Genomic DNA, 26,619 nt, shown 5'->3' on the forward strand with positions numbered 1-26,619 from the left:
TCAGGTTTGTATCTGCTGTCTGAAATGTCACTGCACTAGCATACACATGGCAAAACAGACGATCACTGATAAGATGCTGCACTTTGGTTTGTACACAGTCTACATATGTTGATGTAATACAGCAAAGAACAGCTGATTCAGCAAACAGTTTCCTGTAGTTTGTGCCCTCACTATCACAATACCGCCTAAATGAGACACATTAAAGCATTTCTTTCCCTGCAAAGACAAGATAGTTAATGTTCAGACTTTATTGTTTTTTGTAAATATATACTTAGACTGAATTTGATGCCTGTAACATGTTCCAAAAATGTTGGGACAGGGGCATGTTTATTACTGTGATACATCACCTTTTCTTTTCACAACACTCGGTAAACGTTTGGGAACCAAGGACACTAATTATTAAAGTTTTGAAAGACAAATTATTCCCTATTCTTGTCTAATATATGACTACAGCACTCCAGGGTCTCCATTGTTGTATTTTGTGCTTCATAATGCACCACACATCTGGGCTGCTTGCAGGCCAGTCTAGTACCCAGATGTTTTGTACTACGATGCCACGCTGGTGTAACACACGCAGATTGTGTCTTGGTTTTGTCTTGCTGAAATAAGCAGGGACGTCTCTAAAAAAAGATGTGTAGATGACAGCATTTGTTGCTCCAAAACCTGCACATTTCTTTCTGCATTAATGGGGCCTTCACAAATTCTAATAATCTTTATTGTCCACAATTAGCTTTTGGCTCCACATGTTGGTTTTAAAAAACTTCACATTAAATTACAATACACACAATAATAACAGAACATGCACAGTGCAGACAACATCCTGGGGGCAGTTTTATGAATTCTTTAGAAGGGGGATTAACAGGATCAGACACAATTTGCTGGGCTTTTTGTTTCATCTGCGATTTACATACATATTCCAATTGTTTCTGCTTTTTGCCAATAATTTTACTGGCCATGATTCTGGATGATCTGTTTTTGTTCTTAGCCCCCAGGTGCCACACACACATGATAAAAGTGAGACTTCTGTTCACAGTCTTCAAAATGTTATTGCTTACATCGTATGACTTCAGTTTTCTGGTTAGATACAAGCGTTTAAAATGTATTCAGTGTTTTCTATAAAATTTAAAGTGCAATCAGAAAAGGTTCCTTAATACTTCAGTCCACTGCCTCAACAGGCTGGTCATTAATCACAACAGGTGGAAAATAGTGACAGGCATTGTGCTGAGTTGCAATAACCAGCTCCTCAGTCTTACTTTCATTAATATAGAGTGCACTGTCTTCACACCATTTATTAAGCTCACCAGTATGATGAAAATATGTAGACTGATTAATTGTGTCCCCTGTCTGCATAAGACCAACTAACCACTACTATGTCATCTGCATATCTATACAATTGGGATGTTGAATTCATAATTTACATTTCTTTAATGTATAAGGGAAACAAAATTGTGCCGTTGGCCACTGGCACTAACACACCTCCATACCATCACAGACGCTGGCTATTGAAGTCAGGGCTGGTAACAATCTGGATGAGCCTTTTCCTCTTTAGCCCTGACGACATATATTTCTATTATTCCTGAAAAAACAGTCTGAATTGTGGACTCGTCAGTCCGCAGCACACTTTTCTACTTTTGCGTCACGCCATCTCAGATGAGCCTTGGCCTCAGAGAATATGGCAGCGTTTCTGGATGTTGTTGATATATGGCTTTTGTATTGCATGGTAGGGTCTTTTTGTAGATCCAGCAACAAACTGAGTTGTTTTGATCATTCCACAACTTCCTCAGTCTTTTGTTGCCCGTGCCCCACCATTTTGGACCCTGTTGCAGGCATCAACTTCAGAATGAGTATATATTTACAACAAAATACTATACACATATACATACTATACTATACTCAATTGAATTTATGGATCCAAAAGAATTTGCGAGTCATTGCATTCTGTTTTTATTCACATTTTACATAGCATCCCAACTTTTTTAGAATTGGAGCTATACAATAAAGAGATAGGACAACATACATCACTCTCTATCTGTAGACACTCATCCATTGAAGAAAAGAGCCTGAATGAGCCAGATGCTTAATTTGGATCTGCTTCTTGGTACCATTAGGTCAATGTCCCACCGTGCTTCATTAGGCTGTGGATTCTAATTTGTCTTCTGCTTAAATGGACTTAAGTATCTCGAGATCTGCATGTCTTTCTCATTTTTATCAACCGGTCTGAAATGATCATTTGTCTTGGAAAACCTTTCTAAAGCAAGGTGTGGTATGGGGAGCTCATTTTTGGATTTAAATAGCAACATTCTGCAACTGCAAAAGGAATTTTAACTCTCAGTTAGCGCTAAAATTAATTGTTGAACCGACTCATTATTCATTGTTTTCCAGCCTCTACAAATATGCAATGAATTTAATTGTGGCTAATATATTCAGTTAAATTTCACCCACTAAAAATAATCCAGTGGTTCTGACCAAAACCGCTCAAATGTGAACAGAGAATCAAGACGTCTGTGATAGATCACATGTCCAGAGATAGAGTTTTGTTTCAGTATTCCTAAATCGATTTTTATGCGTGAGAGATTGCTGATTTATACACCTATAAGTGCCATTAAATTATTAACAGAATCCTGCTATAGAGGTGCTTTGAATATCTGTGGTAGATGTTTTTGGCAGAAAACAAATACAACAAAAAGAATTTCAGAGTTTTGAGATCTCAGTTGTCAGCAACTTGACACCAAAAGGTAGAATGAAGAGGAAGTGAACAGAGCTCTGTGTTTCTCGCTCATTTTATTACTTATCTACTTCATTATACATTCATCCAGTTACTACAACACACTGATTTATTCCTGTGTGCTGTTGTGCCAATTGCTTTTATGTGCTGTAGGATTTCTTACAAGTCAAAGCAATAGCTGGTGCTAAACATGATATCAATTTTCATTGCTGTGAAGTGACATGTGAAAACACACTTCAGAAATATTTTGATATGTAGTAAAATATCTGCTTATCTTTTGTGTGTTATTTTTTAATTGGGTCTTTGAATCTCCTGCTGCGTCCGTAACTTAATGACTGATTAAACTTTACCGCACTCTTCAAACTCCGCTTGTCACACAACAACATCATATCCTTTTTTTCTATGTGAAGTTGCGGAAATTAAAAACGGGGAAAGATGAATAACAGAAAAACAAGATGCTCGACAGTTCTGGCTGATGAGTGAGCAAATAAGTATTTTCCTTTATTTAACATTTGACATTTAAATGCAGGTCAGTTTGCCTGACAAAGATCACACACGCTGTGACTGACAGTTCTTACAGATGTTCAAAAGTGTTGGGTCAGCAGAACATCTCTCTGGTCCCGTCTGTTGTGCTGCAGCTTTTTTTTTTTCAAAACAATAAACTGATGATAGTTTTTTGATAAAGCTTCTTTCAGTATTTTATGAGCAAATCAGAATCCTCAATTGGCAGTGCATTCAGACAAATTACATTCAAATAGGTGAAAACAACAAACAAACAAAACATTTAAATCCTCTTAGAATTAATGCAGTCAATAAATGACAGAATGTGATTTAAATTTTTTGTCCAGGTGTTAATGACTGCTGTCCCTCTCTGTGCTCTTGCAGGTCAGCAGCACTCCATCATGTATCCGAGCACTGACCAAGATGCTGTACTGCCCCTTTTGTCAGGGCATGCCAGCAGTTAAATCGTGTAAGAACTACTGCCTGAATGTCATGAAAGGCTGTCTGGCCAATCAAGCTGATCTGGATCCCGAGTGGAACCTGTACATCGGTAAGTCTTTTCATGCGTTTCTCCTTCTCCTGGGTGCTGCTGCTCTGTTGTTTCCCACTGTACTAATTAAAAGCTTCTTCTGAAAACTTACACCTGGGTGTGATGCTCTACAGTATGGCTAAATGGGTCTAATTAATGTGGTGGATATGGGGAAAAACAGCCAAGAAAGCATTTTACATCATATTAGCTCTCACGTAATGAGACATTAATGGTTTCAGTTTTCAGGTTTATCATTGTATATCAGCTGCTAAGGCAATATCACACTCAAGGTTGTGCTGTTGTACTGAATATCATTTGATCGTAGATACTCACAACTGATATTTAATACAACTGCACAACATCAATTGTGATGTTGCTTTCATACAACAGTTCTGCAAGCACACTTTGTTAGTTCCAGTAATAAGCCAGAGGTTATGATTTGTTTGTTTGTTTGATAATTTATTTGGCTCCGCCAACGCAAACAGTTCCCGCAACTGGACTGTAACAACTTCAGCCAACTCGATGGTGAAGACAGTAACTCTCTGCTCAGTATGTTTTACCTCAGAATGCCGCTCTGCGTCTTGGACAGCAGTGGCTTTAGTCTGAGCTAACGGTGCAGCAGAGAGTCTGCTCTCCACTGCTGGAGACATAACAACACTAACAGCACACAGCGGAGCACTCCGCCTCCCCCTCGTTTTGTTATTCTCATAAGGACAGGAGTCTGTAAGATGTTTTCAAATTGATTAATTTGTTAATTAATGCAGTTGACTGTTTAAAATAAAAGGCTGCAGTCCCATGCTGTGTGTTATATGTATTCTGTTGTATGGCAATAGAAATGAAGCAGGGGGCAAAAAATTGCATCCCTGTTTTTATTGATTTAATCAAGAATCAAACTGGACAGAAATCTCTTCAAGATGCAGACGATGCATCAATAATCGTTTTATCATCACATCACCCTCTGAATCAGACGTGAATCGAATCGTAAGGTTCCCACCGCTGATGTAGTGAGTGTCATTGATAAGTTGCTCGGTGTGCAGCGCAGCCAGCCTGTGAATGTAACAGTAATGAAATGTAACGTTAATGTAGTGTAGGTTAGTAGAACACCTGTACACATCTGGATGAAACTAACTGTTGCATAACACTATCTGTTGCTTTTTTGTACAAGCCAGTTCTTCTATTAACAAGTAATGAAAAACAAGTAAAGAGTAATCAAAAGTAGTATGTTGAATAAGCTTTTAAACTGCTTGTTGTGGTCCAGCAAACGGCTGTATAACAATCAGCAGTTTGAAGCATAACCTCAGTGCCGCAGACTGGAGTGTTGATTGGGTCAGATCGACAATAGCTGCAAGCAAACCTTTTACATTCCAGGGAGAAACTGAATTCAATTTATTATCTCAAATATCGCTTAGTGTAGCTGTATACCCTTTTTCTGTCGTGCTCATGAAAGAGTAAACACCTTAGTATTGAAACATAAATGCTTTCGGCACTTTCAGGCTGATGTTTTATGGAGGCAAAGAAAGGCTGTAAAACTTTGAATGGTATATAATCTGAAAACCAAATGGTGAAACGTAACCAGTCCTGAATACTGAATGCTGGATTTAAATACCACTGAATTTATAGCAGTGAAGGTTTTTTGCTTTTAAGCCATCAAATTGAATTTATGTCGATCGAGTTTCTCTCTGAAATTTCCAGCATTTTACATTTCATAATTAGGTATTGAGTTGCTGATAGGATTCCAATGATTATGACCTTTCTTTGCTTCCTCCATGTTGAGTTTCTCTCAGCCAAAGAAAGCTGTGTTTATGCAACTCTATAGGGAGGCATTTTACATTTTACAGCTTAAAATTAACTGATATAATAAATAAAATGTAAAGAAAAAGGTTAAGGCTCAGGTCCAAATGATTACCCTGTACGTCTGCAGGATTACTGAAATAGGTGTGTTATGTTGTCAAGTTTGTCTCTCTATTTTAAGAGGTTACCGCTGGCGCTGTGTTGTTATCATGTTTTGACAACATCAGTTCCATTGACACACATTGGGCCCTCGGATAAGAGGACGCTTTATTTGTCATTCTTTTATCTCCCTTTTCCTGCATAAAAAAAAAGATTTTATTCATGGGTTTCTGCTCTCCTGCTGGGCTAAATGGGGACTTGTAATAGGGCAGAGGTGCACTGCGGGGAGTGTCAAGTTTTGTGAAGAGAAGTTCAATGGGAACTTGTTCAGCTCAGAGACAAGAAGTACAAACATGAATGTAATATTTATATATTTCTTTAATATTTCATAGAATGCCTTACACAGACAGCTCCTGCTGTCATTTAGATAGGCTCATCCTGTAGGATTGAACAAAGGCGGTGACAGTGAAAACGTGACGAGGCTGCTGTGAGAAAAAGACGAATCAGCTCTGGTTGTTTCTTGCTCGCAGCAGATAAAACATTGAAATCCCATTTTCTCAAAATTCAAATAGCATGTTTATAAAGAAAATATAATGCAGCTGTTTTTAATGACATTTTTTGGCAGAATTATCCAAATACTTACAGGTTCTGAACCTTTGTCCATGCATTAATTGTTTTGTTACTTCATGATCTGCCAAATATATGACCAAAAAAAGAAGCATTTTTGCACATTTATGTTAAGTCCCTGTCTTTTCTTTTATTAAAGTTATATTATGTAACACTTCTGCACTAAAAATGCCAGATATAAGTCATGTATTTTGTTAAGTTGTAACAATGTAACAATTTTCAAATGCAGAGCGAGAGCTGTTCCTAACTAGTTGCTAGTTGCTATACCTTCGAGGGAAACACGGGATATGTCGGAAATGTCATAGAGCAAGGAAGGAAGTCTGCAAATGTGACTAAACATAACATGAATAAAACTCAAATATGGGCATGATTTCTGCTGAGTCATGTCAGATAGCTTTCATCAGCTTTGATGGTTGTTTAAAGTGAAGGAAACAACTTCCATGTTGAACAAAGGTTGGGAACCTCTGAGTTGGACGTACAGGTGGAGCTTGGAGCTGGACAATGAACCTGCCAGAACACAGCATGAGACAATCTTCAGCCGAGTGAGCTACTAACAGTTGGCTAACTTAACATGTCCTAAATTTAGAGATATTTTAATTTTGAAACACAGAAAAAATACACCTAATAGCAAGACAGTAGCAACTTGTAATGTGTCGGTGTGGGTATTGGTATCAGGTATTGGAATTGAATTTGAACTGGAAAGAGGTGGATCAGTGCATCTACTAATATAACATGGTTGAATCTAGTTTATTATTTCCTCTCATCTCCTACTTTCTGCAATAACACTACACATTATCTCCAAAACCCGTCTCAAACTGCTGCTGCCCTCCCCTCTCCCTCTTTCCAGGCCACTACACAGTGTCAAAAATTTAATATAATCCGGCCCACCAAATTATTTATTTATTATTTATTCTAGTTGTTTCATACCAATTTAAACTTCTATGTCCAGCAAAGAAAGGCTTGTTCAACAATATTTCTCAATCAGCAAACACAGCGGCAGAGCGGATTAGCAAGTGACATTAATGGTGAGTTACATTTTTTGCTAAGTGGGATAAAAATGTGTTAGTAATGGAAACAAAGTAAATTTCAGACATATACGCTTTTTTTTTTTGCAGTACTTGAATGTTGAAGTGGCCCCCTATGAGATGAGAATACCATCAGTGGCCCCAAGCCAGCTTTAGTTTGAGACCGCTGTCTTAAGTCATGCTTGATCAAATCCCCCTGTCCATATACTCTTTCACTCTGAAATATGCAACATAACAGAAGATTTAAATCACTGAGATTTAAAGTAATAGTTGACCATTCTGGAGGAGAAAGACTTCCAGCGACAGAGCTTTCAGCTTGTCAAGTGTGTGTGAGCAAACAATTGCCTACTCATCTATTACTCATCCAGCAGAATCAGGGTACCTAGCACATGCACCTTCAGTATTCACTCCCCTTTTAAATCGATTTTCCTGAGAAAACTTTGGTTTTTGTTTTTGGCTTGCTTGAGTTTCAGTACTCCTCACCAGCCTCACGTTATCTTTGGCACCCGGCCATTTTTTACACTGGGTACGTAGTGTACAACCGGCTTGTGTAGGCTCGTGACCTTGGAGCGGCTGCACAAAGTTTTGTGCCAGTCTTTGTGAGAGCCACTGAGACTATACGGACCAGCGAACCAAAACAATGAGCAGCTCAAAGAGGGTGAAAGCTGCAAAGAGCTTCGGGGTGGAGGGTTGATTCTCAGTGGGATCAGCAGCACCAACATTTTCACAACACGTGGTCATTTGATTTAGTGTTAATATCAAGAATATTGCTAAATGGAGCTTCAAAAATAGATTTGATACACATTTGTACATGTGGACTTTGAGGAAAACAGTGAGGAATAGTGGTGCATAACAGAAAATAAAGCAAATCCTTTATTTTCTCAGTGGATATCAATGTCAGTATCAATATCACTATAAGTGTTCTTGTTTAAATCTTAATATTTTGTTGGTAATCAGTGATGTCAGGGGTAGTTTTGCTTGGAAACACCCGGTTTTAACAGATAATGCCGATGATATAACACACCATAGGTCATCCATGGAAAGCATACAAAATTTGTGGGTGTTTGCTGTGGATTCATGCGTTTGCTGAAGTCGATGTAGAAGCAGATCTGTTTCATGAATGATCCATGGTGGCCTGAATGTCTCTCTGTGTTCGACAAGCTCGGGGCAGAGCAGCTGCAGCCTGGAGGGAGAAAGAACAAGACTGACAGACGCCGGCATGTGTAATGTTGGGGAACTTTCCCCTAAAAGCAGGAACGTAGCAGAGTGCAAACACACATTAAAGAGGTTTGCCAACCCCTAAAAACCTAAAAAAGCACAGATTTGCGCACAATCTCTTGGACTTTTTCTTTTGTAATCTCTGGGGTCTGTCATTTTGGCAGCATTTCCCAAACTTAACATCATGACCTAAAAGGAGTCACAGATCTGTTATTATTGGGTCACCATTTGTCAAAGAAAAGTCTTCCTCCTTGTCTTTCTTTTGCTAGTTATCATCTGCTTACTTGCTCAACCTGGTATGGATCTGTATATTTGATTAAGAATAAGCTTTTTATGTTCTTCCAGATGCAACCCTCCCTATTTATCTGGACTAGGGGTCAACAGTTTGTCTATCCCCAGTGACTGGAGAAACCAGGGTACAGTGTCTTGCCCAGGGATACTAGGACATGTGGCCAGGGGGAGGTTGGGATTGAACCACCAATCCTGCGATCTGCAGACTGGCAGGGCAGAATCAGAGACAGAAAATAGCTTTCAGTTCCTTTAATGACAGTCAGCACAGGGGACGACGTGTATTTTGAAATATGAAACCGCAAACTTAACACACTGTTCAGTCCAGGCACGATGGGAAATGTGAGCCATCGCTACAATATTTTAGTATGAAGCCGTTTTGATCCACTCCCACTCCTATTTTTTTTTTCCCCAGGATTGCGAAGTCACGACCCACCCTACTCTGACTCTGACTAGCTAGTACTTATTCCCATCGTTGGCTTTGGTTAGTTAGGTTAAGGCATGAGGGGTGTGTTTGGGTGTGGACATGAGGGTAAGAATATCAGGTAAACCTGTTTGAGGCAGAGTAAGGCAGGTCATGCCTCCCATTAACTCTGGTCAAGTTACTGCATTATGCTGTTAATACAAATTCAAGACTTCCTGTATCCATTTCAAATTAAATGTCCTTCATTACAGTAAGCAGATCTGATTAATGAAATAAATACATTTCATTTTAAAGTCATAGTTTGTTGTGATCTTCATCAGTTTATAAATGTAGACATAATGGCGGTTCATGATGTATTTTTATAAGTTTAGATCCTGGAGAGAAAACAATTTCCTCTTTTGGGTCTCAGGTTGAAAATGTTTAAGAATCCCTCCATTAGGTCTGTCCCAGGAGATTTTTTTCAGTCAAATCAGATTTAGCCATTCAATACAAATCTTCACTGATTTTTTTTTCTTTTTTTTCAGTTCAGTGCATCACACTAAATTTCTCTTATTTCATTCTCCCAGTCTATATGAATATGTTTTACCAGTGAGTCTTGTGTTTTAATGGCTTTCATAAAACATCAGATTTTCACACGGTCATAGAAAGTTAAACGATGTGTTCTCCTGTAGTTCAGTTCTAAAATCGGCGCACAGTGGCACGTCTCTCCCCAGGCGGCGACAGCACAGACTGCCACTGTCCGGTGTCACCTCCCCTGTGCGCTCCGCACTCCTTCACGCCATGAATTAAGGATTCGTTTCGACCAAAAAAGAGTTGGCTGACAGCGAGTCACACTTCTCCGCTTGCATCACGTTTAGTGTTGTGGTTTGTGGTGATTTAGAGACTCAGTTTGTAAAATGCTGATGTATTGCTCTGTGTACATGGACACAGCTAAAAAACAAGAGCTGAAACTTGTTTACCAGCCATTCGTTTCACCTTCTCTTGGTTAACCATGAGCACATGTTGTCACAAGAATTTTTTAGTAAGTGTGGCAGCTAACATAAAAATACAGTTAATACAGTCAATACAGTTAATAATTTATGCTTCAGCTGATTTCCTCACTGAAACGCTCTCCATGTGCATTGTTGCGAGTTTCAGTCTGTTTTATCCTGTAACTATAATACACACTGACTGACAGGGAAAAAAAACAAATGCTCGACTGGAAGAATCTCAGTTGACTGAGAGGAATCTGACTAATGACTTGGATCTTCAGCTATCAGGGGACGGCCCTGCTCTGCATTCTCAAGTGCGTACGGAGCAAAGCGCCACGCACAAGTGGAAATGTAGACAATCTGAACGCGGCAAAAGCATTGACTCGTGCAGATTCCACGGGACACAGAACAGATAGTTCAGAGGAACATCTGATAATGTTTTTGAACGTTGTTTTCTGTTCTCAGTTTTCTAAAACTGTGAGATATTCTTGCGGTTTAAACAAAGTCGACAAACACTGAGAGAGATTAAACAGCTTTATGCAACTTTGTGTACTATAGTTTACTGCATATCCAAGTGATCATTATGAAAATTAACTACAACCATGATTACAGATTTCATTTGCTCACTCCCACACATCTGACATGATGTTTTTCTATAATTTTGATTAAAAATGCATTTGATATAATTTCTAGGACTGCTGTATTTATTAGGTTTACTGAGGCTTGTGGGGAGCAGAGTATAGAGACACAGTGCACACATACATGATTCATTCAGTGTAGGTTAGTTGGATTACACTTTTTGGGATCTTAGTTACGCCTCTTAATGACACTGTAACATGATTCATTAAAGACGTCTCTGTTGATCAAGTCTTTAAAAGAACCACAGGCTGCCGTATCAGATCTTTCCTGCCACCAGTGGGAATGCTGAAAATTTGTCTCGTGTCGACCTACATCATTTAACATTTGTTGTCTGTTTAAAATTCAAAAATATTGAGTCAGAAATTGATGAAACAGCATATAAGAGTGACTAAATACATGAGTTGGCCCACAGTAAGGACTCTAATGAAAAACCAACAGGATGAGTTATTTGAATTTGACAAAAAGATTCTCGATGTGTGTTCAGTTTGTGCACGCCTTAAGATTTTATTTGTTTAATTAATTTTTATTTCATTGTATTTCTTAATATATAAAGCACTGTATATTTTATGGTACATAATACCAACAAAAGTCAACCTCTTTTCATTTAGCTCACTCTGCATATAGCAGAGCAGTGTAGGTAGAGCATCTTAGAGGCTTGTGATGTGTTACTTTAAACAACAACACACAACCTTTCTTTCATTACAGCATTTGGTAGAAGTCAGGGAAAATAACCCTTCCTAAGCCCCGCCCCTTTTGGCTTTATGCTCCAAAGACGGTTGAGCGAGCTTCGTACCTCGGTCCAGTTTGTCCCCCTGTTTCCTGTACTTAGATATGCTGTGTGCTAGGCTCGTCTATGCCGAAATGAAAACCAGATTTTTGAAGATGGTTAACAGATGTTTCTGCACGACCTGTAAAAGTGACATATATTCACATCTCGAGGTACCTGATGTCAGCAAAATGCTAGCTAACTAGCTGTCTAATCTACATCAATCAATAGCAAAATAATTACCTAGGATTTCACCAACATTAGTTAACTTAAGATGTAACCCTATATTAAGGCTGGGTGATATGGCTTCTAAATAATACCTCTATATCCTACAATATACAATATGTGTTTTGATTTTGATTCCTTAGTCAGTCAGTGTGCATTACAGTTACAGGATAAAGCAGGTAGAAGCTCACAGGGAGAACATTTCAGTGAGAAATTCAAGAAAATCATAAATACATTTTTATATTAGCTGGTGCACTTATTAAAAAATACCAAGACCATGCACTGTGAGCTGACTGATGAGAGAAGGCGTAAGGAGTGGTTGGCAAACAAGTTTCAGCTCATGTTTTTTGTCTGCATCATTGCACACAGAGCAATGCAACAGCATGACAGGCTGTAAACTTTACAAACCGAGTCTCAAAATCACCACAAGCGGAGACCAAATTCACTCCAGGCTCCTTTTGTATCACTGTCAGCTTCATTCAAACTTCACAAAAACTAAATAAAACTCCCCAAAAACATCTTGGTTCAACTTTCCAATATCTCAAGAATCACTGACTCTGGTTTGGACCAAATAAATCCTTAATTCACGGTGTAAAGGAGAGCTCAACACACAGCTGGACAGGTGAACCAGGTGAGAGACTGCATGTCTGCTGATTTAATAACTGAACTACAGGAGGACACACACTTAATTTCTCTAACTGTGTGAAAATATTGATGTTTCACATCACAACTCGCAAAGAATTGAAAACCAAGTCTATCAAGTAAAACATACTCATGTCGGCTCATACAGGAATTGGGGAATACAGGATTTAGGCGCTGGATAAAAAAGGATGAATCGCTGAATATTTGAATAGGATGGCTAAATCTGATTCAACTGTGCAAAATCTTAGTCGGGAACAGCCCTAATCTTGACAAACACATTTCCTCTAAAATAGCATACTGTGAATTCTCAAATAGTGATGGTCTTATAAAATATGATTGCCATAGATTTATCCACCCAGGAGAAAATAGGTCCGGGTACCGGGGAGGATTAATGCACAGGCTGGCCTAGCCTGCAGCCGATTGGCCCCACATGTGCAAGGGCCCTGGATTGGCCAGACTATTTTGAATTATTTAAGTTTGGAAAAGAAAAAAAAATACATGACCCCTATTGACTCCTAAAAACATTTCAAAAATTAAGCAGCTGACTCAGCTGTTGGCCACATCACAAGGCCTGGTTTACAAGGTCAATTTGACTTTCAAATAGGAAGCTAAATGTTGTTACCAGCTTAGAGATGCACCGTGAAGGCCTTTTTTTTTTCTGTAACATCGCTGTGTATAGGCTGTCTCAGTGAGTGTGTGTAGGCCAGTGCACCCTGAATGTCTGAGTGAGAATAACCTGGGGGCAGATGACCACTTTATCACACCTTATCATATCACAATATTTTTGACCAAATACCTCTATCAATATCACAGCAATATTGTAGGTGCTTTTACAAAATATTAACTCAATGAGAATTTTGATAAGTAATCAGTAATGTGATAATAAATGTGGAAATAATAATTGAACAGGTAGAAAAGTCTGGTGAGTTCAGAAAATTAGATCTCTTTACTGTAATACAGCCTTTGAAACCAGGAAATGACACCGCTTATGCCAAACAACATCCACCATCTAGGACTCTATTCAGTCTCATATCACAATATCCATGTAATAGTGATGTATTTCCCAGACCTACCCTGTATGTTGCTTTTACAAGAAAAGGAGAAAGCTGACCAAAGAAAAACAGGCAGGGTCGAGGAAGAATTTTGACATTTTACTGACCTGACAAATTTAACAATTGAATGAAAACAACAATATAGGCATTAATCGATGATTAGAAGCATCATTAATCGCTCCATGTTTAGATTTTAAAAATGAATGAAAGAGTCTGATGCTGAATAAAAATGTAAAACAATCCATTGCAGGTCTGTTATTGCTGTTGCTCCTGCAGCAATTAAGTCCAGTAATGTACAAAATTGGTTGCTTAGAAACAACTCTGACAGTTTACCCCCAACAAAATAAGCATGACACTTGAAATGCTATAATAGCATTAATGAAAGCTCCATTAGGATAAACAGTATATTCATTGTAAATGTCAGTCTGTTTTTAAGTTTGTTTGCCTGTATTATAATGTTAATCTGCATCCGTCTCTATACAAACCACTTGTTCAGGGTCGTGCGGTTTGCCAGAGGGACACCCTTCAGTGAGACGACTTATAAACAGACGCATTCACACCTACAGACATTTAAGAGTCAGTGTTTCACCTTAGCTGCTTGTCTTTGGACTGCGAGAGAAAACCCACGCAGAAACGGGGAGATCACACAAACTCTCTCTACCTCTCAACTAATGCATTGCAATATGTATTATTACACTAGTGTAGGTAAGATTGCACAGACCGACCAAGTGTACTCAACTTAGAAATGTCTACATTTACTCCACTAACAAAGAATAAAATTCAGAAAAGGCTCCACTCGAATCTGGCAGCTTTGCATTTTCTGCCATTAATCCTGCAGCAGGGTTCATTCTGTCTTCATCAGGACTCTTGTCAGTGCGATTATTGTCCATCCGTGTAGATTAAATGCCAGTTCTATATCTTTTGGCTCTGACATTTCATGCTCATTATGTGATGAAAGATTTTCAATTAGCTTAAGGTCTAACCACAAAGACGGTATTGACTTGGCTCGGGGTGTTAAATTGTCAGGAAGGTTCTTTCATGTTCAGCACACGGGCAAGTTGTTATAATGTGTCACAGAGGAGGAAAGAAACTAAGTACAAATACTTTGTTTCTGTACTAAGTGGAGTTTTCAGGTACCTGTACTTTACTTAGGTATTTATTCTTCTGGGAACTTTTTACTTTTACTTCCTGCACTTAAACATAAATAAGTGTACATCTTGATTTGATCTTAATTTATACTTTGAGTACATTTCAGTCTGTACTTTTAAACTTTTATTTGAGTAAAGAAGTTGAATAAGTGCTTCTACTTTTACGATCAGTACGTCTGTTTGAGTAAAGAAAGTGTGTACTTTGACCACCTCTGATGTGTAATGTGATATAGATGAGTACTGTGCTGATATGAATCATGCTGCGCTCATGCTGGCTGTCAGCAGTCAGTGATTATTACTCAGACATGACAGGTAGTCGTTTTTGCAACTTAAACTGAGTTTTACACTATCAGCTGGCTGAAAAAGAATAAGGAGCTTTGGCTCGAGGGGCTCAGAGAGAAATTGTGAGAAACACCTGAGAGTACAGACCTAAAGCTGAGATATTCGTCCTGATTCGTGCTGCATCCATTCAGACCGGCATCATATACCTGCTCCACTGACCAGAGAAAACGAGATATTGGCGAGGTGAAAACTAATCCAACCAAAGAGTGAGAAATCCTTAAAACCTAGAGGCTGTGCGCCTGATAGCAACGATTTCCCCCTACAACACCTTCTCACTGAGCGACTCTGCTTGCAGGAAATAACACCCTCTGATTGAATAAATTCAACTCGTGACAGAGCTTGAACAAAAGAAAGTGCCACATTACATTAATCAAGGCCTCACCTTCAGTTATCCACGATGTGGGTGTGAGGCTGAAAGGGGCTCTTGTGGCATCACCACAGGCAACGTGAAATGTTCCAAAATGCCTCTGAATCCTTACACCCGAATTCTGCTGCTGCACTTTCACAGTGGAGGAACAATAACTGGCTAAAATTTCCAATTTCGGGGAAAATGGAATGGAATGGAATTCTAGTGATTATTCCAACGATTAATCAAGTAAACGGATAAGAAATGCTTTTTCTTTATTAAGGAGCAATATAAATAAATAAACAAGAGACACACACTAAACATACCATAGATATTTATGACTGATTTTTTTTTTTTTTTAAGATAAAGCCATTACATTTATATTATGTGTTATTCTTCATTTATCTGACATAGATTAACAGGTGCTGCACCGTATTTGGTGTCCAGTCACATTAAGACCAGAACATATCTTATATCTTGTCATCAGTGCAATTAGTCTTGTGTGTTGATCAGAGTTGAGATAAAAGGTACAAATTGGGCCGTGGCCTTCTTAAGTTTGAGAGTGGCTGTAATAGATTAAGATACACCGTACAGTACAACTCTGTGGTCTCTGTCTGTTTCCCGCCCACAGCACCGTCTGATTGGTTATGCTTCATGACTGACAGCCAATCAGCACTAAAGGCTGTGTTTCAGGGAGAGATACAGAGCTGCACCAGTGAGCAAGCCAAAGTTACAATAAACATCCCAATCTTATGATCTATTCCTCTGATGACAAGCATGCCAAGTTTCCAAGTTAGACCGCTGAAAACGCCCGAAGTCTCAGCCTGTGGGATTTCACTCAGTGGAGGTAAAAGCGAGGGTTTTTAAATCACTTCAGAGTGAAACAGTCCATTTCTGTCTGCTCTTTTCACTGCAATTTCACTGCAACAGTTAGGGAATTTTTACTTTAAAGAGTAATAGTGGCAGTAACTGTGACTGTGGCGTTCAATTGCACCATCACTACGCTATTTCTAGTTGTATGGATTAAACAAAGCCTCAGTGCAACTTGAGTAATTGTTTCAGCCCAGTATGGATGTGACATACAGGATACATATGCAGAATATCCCTTTAGTAACATCTCTGTACTCAAATCCGAATATGTTGTTCAGGAGAGCACAAATAACGCATTGGAAACAGATATTTCTTCAACTCGAAGTTGCTCATTGATTGATTGATTGCTCATTTTATTGAGGAAAAAATTTCCAAAATGTAACATTAAGAGTCTTACTTTTCACTTTTATCTTACTACATTTGTACACAAGTACATCATTTTAATATTATTATAATATATTGAACTGATACAGATCCAAATAATGATGTCTGTGCACGTTTACAAAAATCACTCATCTCCACTTAGATCAAATGTCCCCCGTGCATATGTTTGTTTTGGTCTCCCACTGAGCAAGAGATTAATTAGACAAGCAAATAAAATACAACCAAGAAATTTAATTTAAAACATGAGGTGACTGCAGACTCTTAAAGGCCAATGTCAATTACGCCGTTTCATATTGTCATTTCAGATTCATTTGAAGGTGCTGTTCCTGGAACTAATATAGCTTTAGCTCCAGAGGCATCATCTCATTATTTATATCGATATGAAACCCTTTCCCTCAGTAGTGTTACTGGCTATTTGCTTAATTTGCAGCAGCTAAAATGGCAGCTATAGTCTTGGGAAACATAGGCTAAGCAGAGCTAGAATGTCAGTGTGTAATCTGCATTTTACTTCCTTAATGTTACACTGAATAAATCACATCTGAATAAATCATACAGTAGATTAAATGGGCTCTGCTGAGTAGCCATCTCTAATCCATTTGTTCCCATTGGAGGACAAATCCTTGCTGACCTCTCCCCATTCTGCTCCTAGAGACAAGACTTGTTCATGGCATTAATTATGGAAACAGATGGTAATTATAGTATGTTTTTTAGCAGTATTTTAATACATTCTTGTAATAAATGCATTGCAAATATCAGAATTTGATTTAGAAGTGAATATGCAATAAATGCTACTTTGTTTATCGTTATTATAAACATGCGTTTTAAAAGCAGGCCATGTGCAATTTGATGAGATTAAGAGTGGGATTAGATTTTAATTACATGAATTAGTTGAAGCATGGAGCGACTGATGAGCAGCTGTCAGTCTGTTTACCACACCTGAGAACTCTGCAGCGAACGTAATCAGGACCCACACGCCAAGTCCTCAGGGATGTATGGAGCATTATGCTTTCTGCATAAATCACTGCATATCTGTTTTAAGATGATCACTGTGACAGTGTTTACTTGTCTCTGTGGTGTTTAAGAACTCGTCCGGTTGGGTTTTCTATTTGTTGCAGAACGTTCTGAGGCAGGCTGTTTTTAACCATTTTTGATGTTATTTATCAGGCTGTCTGCATGAACGTCTCCTTCCTCTCAGGTCGTTTGAATATCAGTCGCCTGCTGTGGTGATGAATATTGTCCACTGCAGTTTGCACCTCGCACATCATTATCTTTTTTTTTCTACCTTGACAGGTACACTCTTACAAATAAAGAAGCTAACAGGAACCATAAAGGGGTCTTCAGCTCGTCTGCATAGGAGAACCTTTTTGGTTCCTGGCAGAACCTTTTATAAAGATTTAGAGTTCTTCCCCTGAACCCAACATAAAAGGATATTCCTTTTATCTGTGAAAGGTTTTAAGAGAAACCTTCATAAAAGGTTCTGCCAGGAACCAGAAAGGGTTCTGCCTGAACCGCTTATGAGAGGTGCTACAGAGAATCCTTCCATGGTGTAATGGTTCCACCCAGAACCTTCCATGGGAGTTCCATCCAGAACCCTTCCATCTTCTAAGGGGGCTCTACGGAGAGACTTTTTATATTTCAATGATTTTATCTAGAACCCACCAAACAGTTTCTACTGACAACCTTTTAATATTCCAAGGGTTTTATCTAGAACACACTCAGGGGGGTTATACCTAGAACAATCTATGAAAGGTTCCACCCAGAACCCCCTATAGTGTAATGGTTCCACCCAGAACCTTCTCTGGGGGCTTCATCCAGAACCCTTCTACCTTTTAAGGGTGTTAAGGAGCCACCAAGAGGGTTATACTGAGAACATTTTTATTCTTATTCTAAGGGTTTTATCTAGAACACATTCAGGGGGTTCTCCTTTTTTCAATTTGTTTTTTTCCAGAGCACACTCACAGGGTTCTATAGAGAACCTTTTATATATTATATATATGTAAATAAATAATGTAACTAGAACCGGTAAGGGTTCTTCAGCTTGTCCATATCGGAGAACCTCTTTGGTTCGTTCCTGGCGAACCCTTTTGTAAAGGTTCCACTTGGAACACTATCAGAGAGTTCTATTTACAACCCAACATTAAGTGTTAAACTTAGAACCTTATAAGGGTGCAAACAAGAAAACCTTTTTGTAGTCCAAGTATTTTTTCTAGATCCAACCAAGAGGGTTCTACCAAAGACCTTTATATTCAAAGGGTTTTATCTATAACACACTCAAGGGTTCTACCAAGAACCTTTTTGTATTCCAAAGGTTTTATCTAGAGCACGCTCACAGTGTTCCACAGATAACCTTTTACATTATTGTACAAAGAGCGAAACAACTCTTTGATTGTTGTAGTTCTTGGGAGGGTTCTCTGGATGAAAAGGGTTCCTAATGGAGCTTTCAGTCTTACAGAGAACCCTTGACAAACCCTTGTTTCAGAAAAAGGGTTCTTAAGAAGCATATGTTTCCGCATAGAACCTCAGCCCTTCAGGAAGAACATTTTTGGAACCCTTATTTCTGAAAGTGTAATCAACACCTGTGCCGGAGCTCTTTCTCCCTGCACCTCCACAGTATTTGCAGTGAGACTGGTGCTTGGCTAAAAGTCATTCATAAGTGAAGTAGTCGACTCCGCCACAGCTTTATTTGCAATCTTGTTGCTTCGGTGTTTACAGGCTGTTGCTGTTCTCTCCGGGGAGACATGTCACCACATTGGAAGTGAACTGCATCGATTCTATCTGCTCATTTCTTTTTAATTAGGTGATTTGTTTCACTTGGTAACTGGAGCCAGCCACAACCTCACTGTTTATGAAAATTCAAGCCAGCAACATATCCTTTCCTTTGTGAAAAATTCCTCATGAATAAAATATTGAGCGGAAAAAAAAAAAAACCTTCTCTAACACATTGTGTGAGTGGACGGCCCATGGCTGAAGTCAGACCACACAAGCACACCAAAATACTATCTGCTCAAGCTGAAGGGTTTTAAATTTTGTGCGTTTGCCAGCGTGAATTTAAACGCTGGTATATCTCACATCTTTACACTTTAACATAATTAAGCCGAGCCGATAGTCGTTTCACACCTACACAGGGGCGCGGGTTAAACGTGCGTTGGCAGCCAACCTGAACGGGTCAGAGCGAATCATCCAAACTGGCTTAGTAACCCGCCTCCCCTTCCTCCCGACCAGGCCTGAATGTGGCTCAGCAGTACTCAGCTTTATTGACCAGGTGTTTCTATTAAGCACAATTTAATTCGGTGTTATAAATGATAAAATACATTCAACTAACTCTCCAACTGATCTGACAAAGGAAGAGAGAGACAGAGGGCACATGAGTGGGCGATCGGTGAAAGAGCTAAAGCACATTTCTATTTAGTACTTATGTAATGTAATAGCATATGGAACTACAGTTGCTGACTTGAGCGCCTGTGAACGGTGACAGCCACCAATTTTTCTGCAAGAGCAATCTCTTGTGAAATAATCAGCAGTGGAGGAAGTATTAGTCCTTTACATTTTATACAGTACAAATACCACACTGCAAAAGATGCTCCCTTACAATCCTGTATTGAAAATGTTACTTCAGTAACCATACCATCATTGGTGATTAATCACCTGAAAATAAGAATTATTGTGTTTTTTTTTTTTTTTACCTTAGCGTTCTCAGGCTGCAGGGGCCACAGGTCCTCTTCCATGGAGGTTTGCCATGTTGTACTGCCATGTTTCTACAGCAGCCCAGAATTAACAAACCTGGCTCTAGATACAGTCTTTTGCATTTTTCACAAGTTTTGTGCAAGTTCTCTTACACATTTGGAAGGGGAGCCTGAGGCGAGGTGTTTGCAGTCTTTAAGTTCATCACTACATGCCACTAAATATTACACACTGGTCTTTAGTATAAGTATAAAAAGTACTCAATCCAAAAAAGTCTCCCCTTTGAGGATTTAGCTATTATATATTACATCATTAATTATTATTACTCATGCATTAAGAAACACTTTGTTGATAAAGTTGCACTTCAATTTTGAAATAAACTAAAAAGACCAACCTATAATCTCTAGTTGAGATGATTTATTTTTCTTCTTTAAATAAACTTAAATCTTTAAGTTTTAAAAAACCTCCCATAAATTTGTAAAAATTGGTCACAGTGCACTGTGAACCTTATTTGTCAGTATTTGGTTACTTTAATGTCTTAATTAAAAGTATTAAATATTAACTATTATTCACGTTCACTTCAATGAGTTCACGCAACTATTTTTTGAAATACAATTGTTGGAGGTTTATAAAACTCAAACACTGAATTTTGTCGGAGAACCCTGGTGGCTCAGATCTGAGGCTTTGAGTCTTCAGCAGCAGCCGTGAATTCAGCTCCTGTCTTCAGCACTTTGCCTCTCACTCTCTCGCCTCCTTTCCTCACTTTAGCTGATTAATGTCATAAAAGCGCAAAAAAAAAAAAAAAAAAAAAAAGTGAAAAAAGCTTCAAGTTTATCTAAAGAAGAAAAGTAAATTATCTCAACAAAAGATTAGTAGTTGGCAAAATATTTTCAAAACTTAAAAGTTTGAGGTAAAAACTCAAATATCTATTTCTGTATGTTGCCTTGAAATTTTGAATTTTCTCAGCTTTATCGCTTTTACAGTGCAAAGGACTGCAGCCTATGATTATTTTTATTAAGGACTGCACTGATGATACTTTCACTGATAGACTGGCTGTTCAGTTTGTAAGAATTTAGCAAAAAAAAGCTTGTTTTGTCCAACAATAGTACATCATTGTGAAAGGTAGTTACCAGGTACCTTTCAATCAACTCAATCAATTAATTTATAAATATTTTCAGCACTAAATGTATAAACTGTTGGTTGGTTTAATTTGTAACAAAGCATCATATTCTATTGGAAAATTATTAATTTTATGAGGTACCTAGTTACACCAGTTGTCACTGGAGTCAAGTTAAAATGACAATGTTTAAAAGTATCATTTAAAAGTGTCATGAAAAGAAAATACTCAAGTAAAGTACAAGTACATCAAGTCAAACTTAACTACGGCAGCCTATTGAGTAAATGTACACTGCTGGAAATAAAGAGTTATATTGAAAACATTGTTAATTACTTTTTTCTTATTAGACAAAGACAACAGAGAGGATGGTGATGATAGCAGCTGAGTATCATGAAGTTCAAAAATATGGCCTTTACGGTTGAGTGTGTGAAATTTACAGGGATTTATTGGCAGAATATGGCAGAAACGGAATGTAATATTTTTAATTATTTATATGCTTTCATTAGTGTATAATCACCTGAAAATAAGGATCCTGCTTTTGTTACCTTAGAATGAGCCATTTTTATATCTACAGAGGGCAGAGGGATTTTTTTCCCCAGCAGTGCTGAATGATGTCATGGTTTGTTATGAATTGCTTAGACTTGATAACTTGAAATAACTATTGACTAGCACACAGTCGCTGATTTGTCTGATTTTCTACAGTTTTCTTGATGAGTTTCTGTGCTCTCTGCATTCTGTATCAGTGATTTATTAGATGACCTTCAAGAAAAAGGCAGACAGAAAGCCGGGTTGCATTTGAAGTGTGCCTAATAACACATCTGATTGTGCAATCAGAGCTACAGTGGATTTGAAATCAGGGAGCTTGAACTCGTGCAAGCGGTATAAAATGCAGCCACAGGTCTTTATATTTAGTTGGCATTTCATCTCCTAAAACTTGTAGCACCCACAGCTAAAGGAATGGAGTTTAATTGAAAATATAGAGTGCTTCTAAGTATACATCATTGTCTACAGCGTGTATGGGGTCTAATCTGTGAAGTTATGGCAAAAGAAAATTGGTGTCCATTTATGTTTTTTCCTTCCTGTGTGAGGTCTGATTTTCCATCCAGAGGATAGAGGCTTTTGAACAGCGGTGGTTTAGAACAGTGGTGCCTAAAAGCCATTTTCCCCACATCTTTGGAGTTAAATGGATTTATAATGGTTGTTTGCACTGTCTAATCCTTGTGGCTTGTTTCACCACCCATGGACAGAAATACAAAGCTGCTCTAATAAAATAACAAAGAATCCCCCTCTACAAACTAGAAAAAATGCATAGTATCAAACAAAAAATCTTGTTAAAAAAAAGATGTGTCCTTGAATCTTACAAAAACAAATTTGAAGCATCAGAATTTCAAGATAAAGGTTCGGTACATAATTTTGCTTCCTTTAATAAAAAACTTGTTGCACCAGGAGGGTGTGATGCACTTATCAGTAAACCTTAAACCATTAAATTATACAGAAGCTGTGTTCTCCTGATACGCCTTTAAATATGGCTTCAAAAGTAAGTGCAATTTTTCTTAACCCTCGTCCTGCCGACATAAATAACAGGCTCCTTTGGGAATCAAGAATAACCTAATGTAAAAAAAACAGCCATAGCAAAATATAATCTCTTCTGAAAACATGATTAGTTATGTGATTAATGTCATCTGAAAGAAAAAGATTATTATTATATGAGGAATGTTACAATCAATTTGAATATTGTGGAAAGCAAAAATAGACAGAGCACGGAGCAAGGAAATCTGAGTCTCCGCATTTAATCCATTCCAGTATTAGGAGCAGTGGGCAGCCGCTGTGCAGCACCAAGGGACCGACTCAAGATCTAAGACAGCACCCTGGCCATGAGTTCTGACAGGAGAACATGGCAAACATGAACTCGATCAATAAACTGTTCTATCTGTTAATTAAAATATAGGTGGAATTGGGTGCTTTCGACTGTGGCTGGTGGAGTTGGTCCCCAAGCACTGCTCAGCAGCTGCCCATTGCTTCTCATACAGATAACCCATCTGTATGAGAAGCAATGCAGAGACTCTTACTGTATAATTGTATCTGTGACAATGAAGTTGATTTTTACCTTTACCTTTAAAACAAATATGCTACCAATTCATTAATAAAAATGTGATTGACAAAGTCATCAAAATTTGGAATGATAGAATGAGGCACCTGTGACAAAACATACACCTCTGTGGTCTGTGGTAGGGTTTGTTACAGGGTTTAATCCCAGGAAAGAGAAATCTAATCAAGACCATTTGCCGTTTCCTGTGAAATACAATGACGGGAAATGGGAAACAAATGTTTTATCTATTTATCTTTTTAAACACAGACCATATTAAAATATATTCAGAAAAATGTAGGCCAACAGTTTACTGTCATAAAACATGCAGCAGATATGTGTGTGTGCATATTGTGCACCAATAAAACACGATACAGCCTATTAATTAACACAAAGCGCTATGATTAAAAAGCACATGCATGCTTTGAGTCCGACCTTGTGGGATTGCGCCTCTATTGTTGGTAGTACGGTAACACCTTTTGGCCTGTCAGATTCATTCTGTTGTGGGCTGACCTCTTGTGATTGCACCAGTACCGCAGTTAATACAGTTGGCTCAGTGAATTTGTCTGTTGCAATACAATACTTAGTTTAGGATAGCTTAGAAAACACCAAATGACTTGGTTTCACAAATTTAGTTAGTTTACATAATGAAGATTTGTTAAAATATCACTTTCATGAGGTTGTTATTGTCAGAAGACAAATCACAGACAATAAACTTGGCATTTAATAATTCTGACAGTCGCAGCAGCAGATATTCAATCTGGATGCAAAGCTTATTTTAATTCTAATGTTGATGGACAGAAATTGTGTTCTTTGATCCTAGTGAATATCAGATGAGCGTTGTTTTGATAATATTTCCCAAAATATCTGATTATTCCTTTAAGTTTACAAGCTAATATGAGTCTTCAGCACACTGAGTTAGTCAAGTAAAGCGTGGATGCAGCAACTATCAGACCATATTCCTCCACTACATTTCAGAAAGAAAACACAACAAGAGACTTTTGCACTATAAAACCAAAACTTTCGAAGCTACTCACTTGGTGTGGTCTGTAACTGTTGAATTATTAAGTCGACTTTAAATTAGATTTCTAACTTTATTATCATCCTGCTTATTTCGATATTTTATTTATGTATTCAAACTGCTTGTGTTGTTTTCTCCTGCCAGTTTGGCCCGATTGTTTGAATAAACCAAATAGATGTTCAGGATATAAAACTGTAAACTTGAAAATTGAGTGTTGAGGAAATTGCATTATATTATATACCTTCCACACCCGGGAGTTATATCTGGCAGAGCGCAGACCCAGCCTGTGTCACCCTTTTTACGTCATCTGTCTACAGAAGTCAAACAAATATTGTAGAACATATTGCGCTCCTCCAGCAGGCAGCACCGAGTGAACACTGTGCTCTCGCTCTGTTTTTACCTGCAAAGACATCTGTAGCAGCAACATTAATTTCAATTTTGTTGTATAGTTCTTTGCTTTCCTAATCAGTCACAGATACATGAAGATGTGGTTGAGTGGATCTAATTACAGATTCACTTCCCACCTGTGCAATTACAAATCTGCAGAAAGAGAGAAATTCTGTGAAAAGAGTTAGTCTCTCTGGAGTCCTTATGAGCAGCGAGGCCTAGCGTTGACTTTGCTCGGAGCTGCTCCGTTGTCTTTGCTGTCCAGATCGCATTTGAGTTGCGTGGCTGTGATGTGCGCCGCAACATGTTGCTTTTACAAAGTGCAAACAAGGATGTTCACTGGGGGGAAGGACTTCTTTAACACATCTGTGGGCAAAATAGCTGAAACACATTGAGCATCCATGACATCTCCAACCCCATTAGTAATGCAGTCTGCTTTTGATCGCCACACTATTGGACACTGTTATCACTCCAGTGCAAATCAGTGCCGCAATGATGGGAATGATAATTTGTGTGTCATGTTTAATTTAAACATTGTTGTGCTTCATGGTACCTCACAAAAGGGGCTCCACAAAATTCTGGGTTTTAATAATTTTAGCTGTCAGTAGTAATCAGTATAGATTTAATTTTCATTAAATCCTCCTCGAGGGCACCGCTCTTCAAAATACGAGAAATGATAGCCAATTAATAAAATATCAGTCTCAAGATATACTAAACTATCAATTTGGTACTCTGATCAATAATTATGTTAATAACTATAACTGCATTACCATATTAACAGCTAGTAAAGACTGAAGGATATGGACGTCTACATTAATCAGACCCGTAGGTTCATTCACAAAAGCATTTATTTACATAATTAGCAAAACAAAACAAAACCCACAATCAAAATAACTAAAAATACCTATGTGAGAATGATTGGAGGTGTGTGTGTGTGAGGGGGTGAGAGAGAGAGAGAGAGAGAGAGAGAGAAAGAGCATAGAGGTGTTAAAGCAAAGATGGCTGACTCAGTGACCATGCAGTGAGACCTGGTAATTTGAACAAAAGGGGAATGGCCGTGCGAGGGCTGTGTGGTCTGTTCATGTAAGATAACGGTGCCAAGTAAGCAGGGAGGATGCTTAGTTGCATGCAAGACCCCTGTGTCTGTGTGTAACGTAACTAACCTCACTCAGCTAAAGTACATTTAGAGAGTTAAGCTATGTACACTGTTACTATGTTGGGTCCAGTACGCTACCAGTCCTTGTGGAAAGAGTGGTTGCTTTGGGATGCTCGTGAGCTGGTGATCCATTTTGCAAAGGGGGAGCCAGGCTGGATAACCCAGTGTTGAAAGGAGGTCTGTCTTTACTGTGTGTAGTCCAGTTGCAGGTTTCTCGGCGTTGTAGAGTTAGCAGCCCTGGTGCTAACTTGGTTGCTCCTGTAAGGCTTTGGAGCTAGCTTAGCTTTGTTAAGGCAGTCTCTTGCAGCACTGCCTTGAAAAATAACATTTGGCGTGGCTGCTTCAGACAGGGACCGATGAGGAGACCTCAGGGAGAAGAAGGGTCTGTGCCTTGCCTTGTTGGCAGGCAGATGAGAAGAGAGCAAGCAATGGGGGTAGCTGGTCTTTGATCTGGCTGAAGATTGTGAGTCACCCCCTCCCTCAACCAATGGGAGCTGATTGTTGGGTCCAGAGGATTGTGGGAAACTGACTTCAGTGGCTCCTGTGTTAAGTTTTAACA

At 38.6% G+C, this 26,619-nt stretch overlaps 1 protein-coding gene across 1 annotated transcript in view; it reads left to right on the plus strand.

Moving 5' to 3' along the window:
• The window catches only part of LOC146322916 (glypican-6-like), a 140,506-nt gene that overhangs the window by 64,876 nt on the left and 49,011 nt on the right, over window positions 1-26,619 (plus strand). Inside the window, exon 4 of the mRNA XM_084725047.1 lies at window positions 3,611-3,776. Within this exon, the coding sequence (XP_084581173.1) occupies window positions 3,611-3,776 (166 nt within the window). The remainder of the gene's footprint in view (window positions 1-3,610; window positions 3,777-26,619) is intronic.

This window comes from Lutjanus erythropterus, chromosome 8 (genome assembly GCF_056507025.1).
Source record: "Lutjanus erythropterus isolate fLutEry1 chromosome 8, fLutEry1.hap2, whole genome shotgun sequence".
NCBI classification, from domain to species: Eukaryota; Metazoa; Chordata; class Actinopteri; order Lutjaniformes; family Lutjanidae; genus Lutjanus; species Lutjanus erythropterus.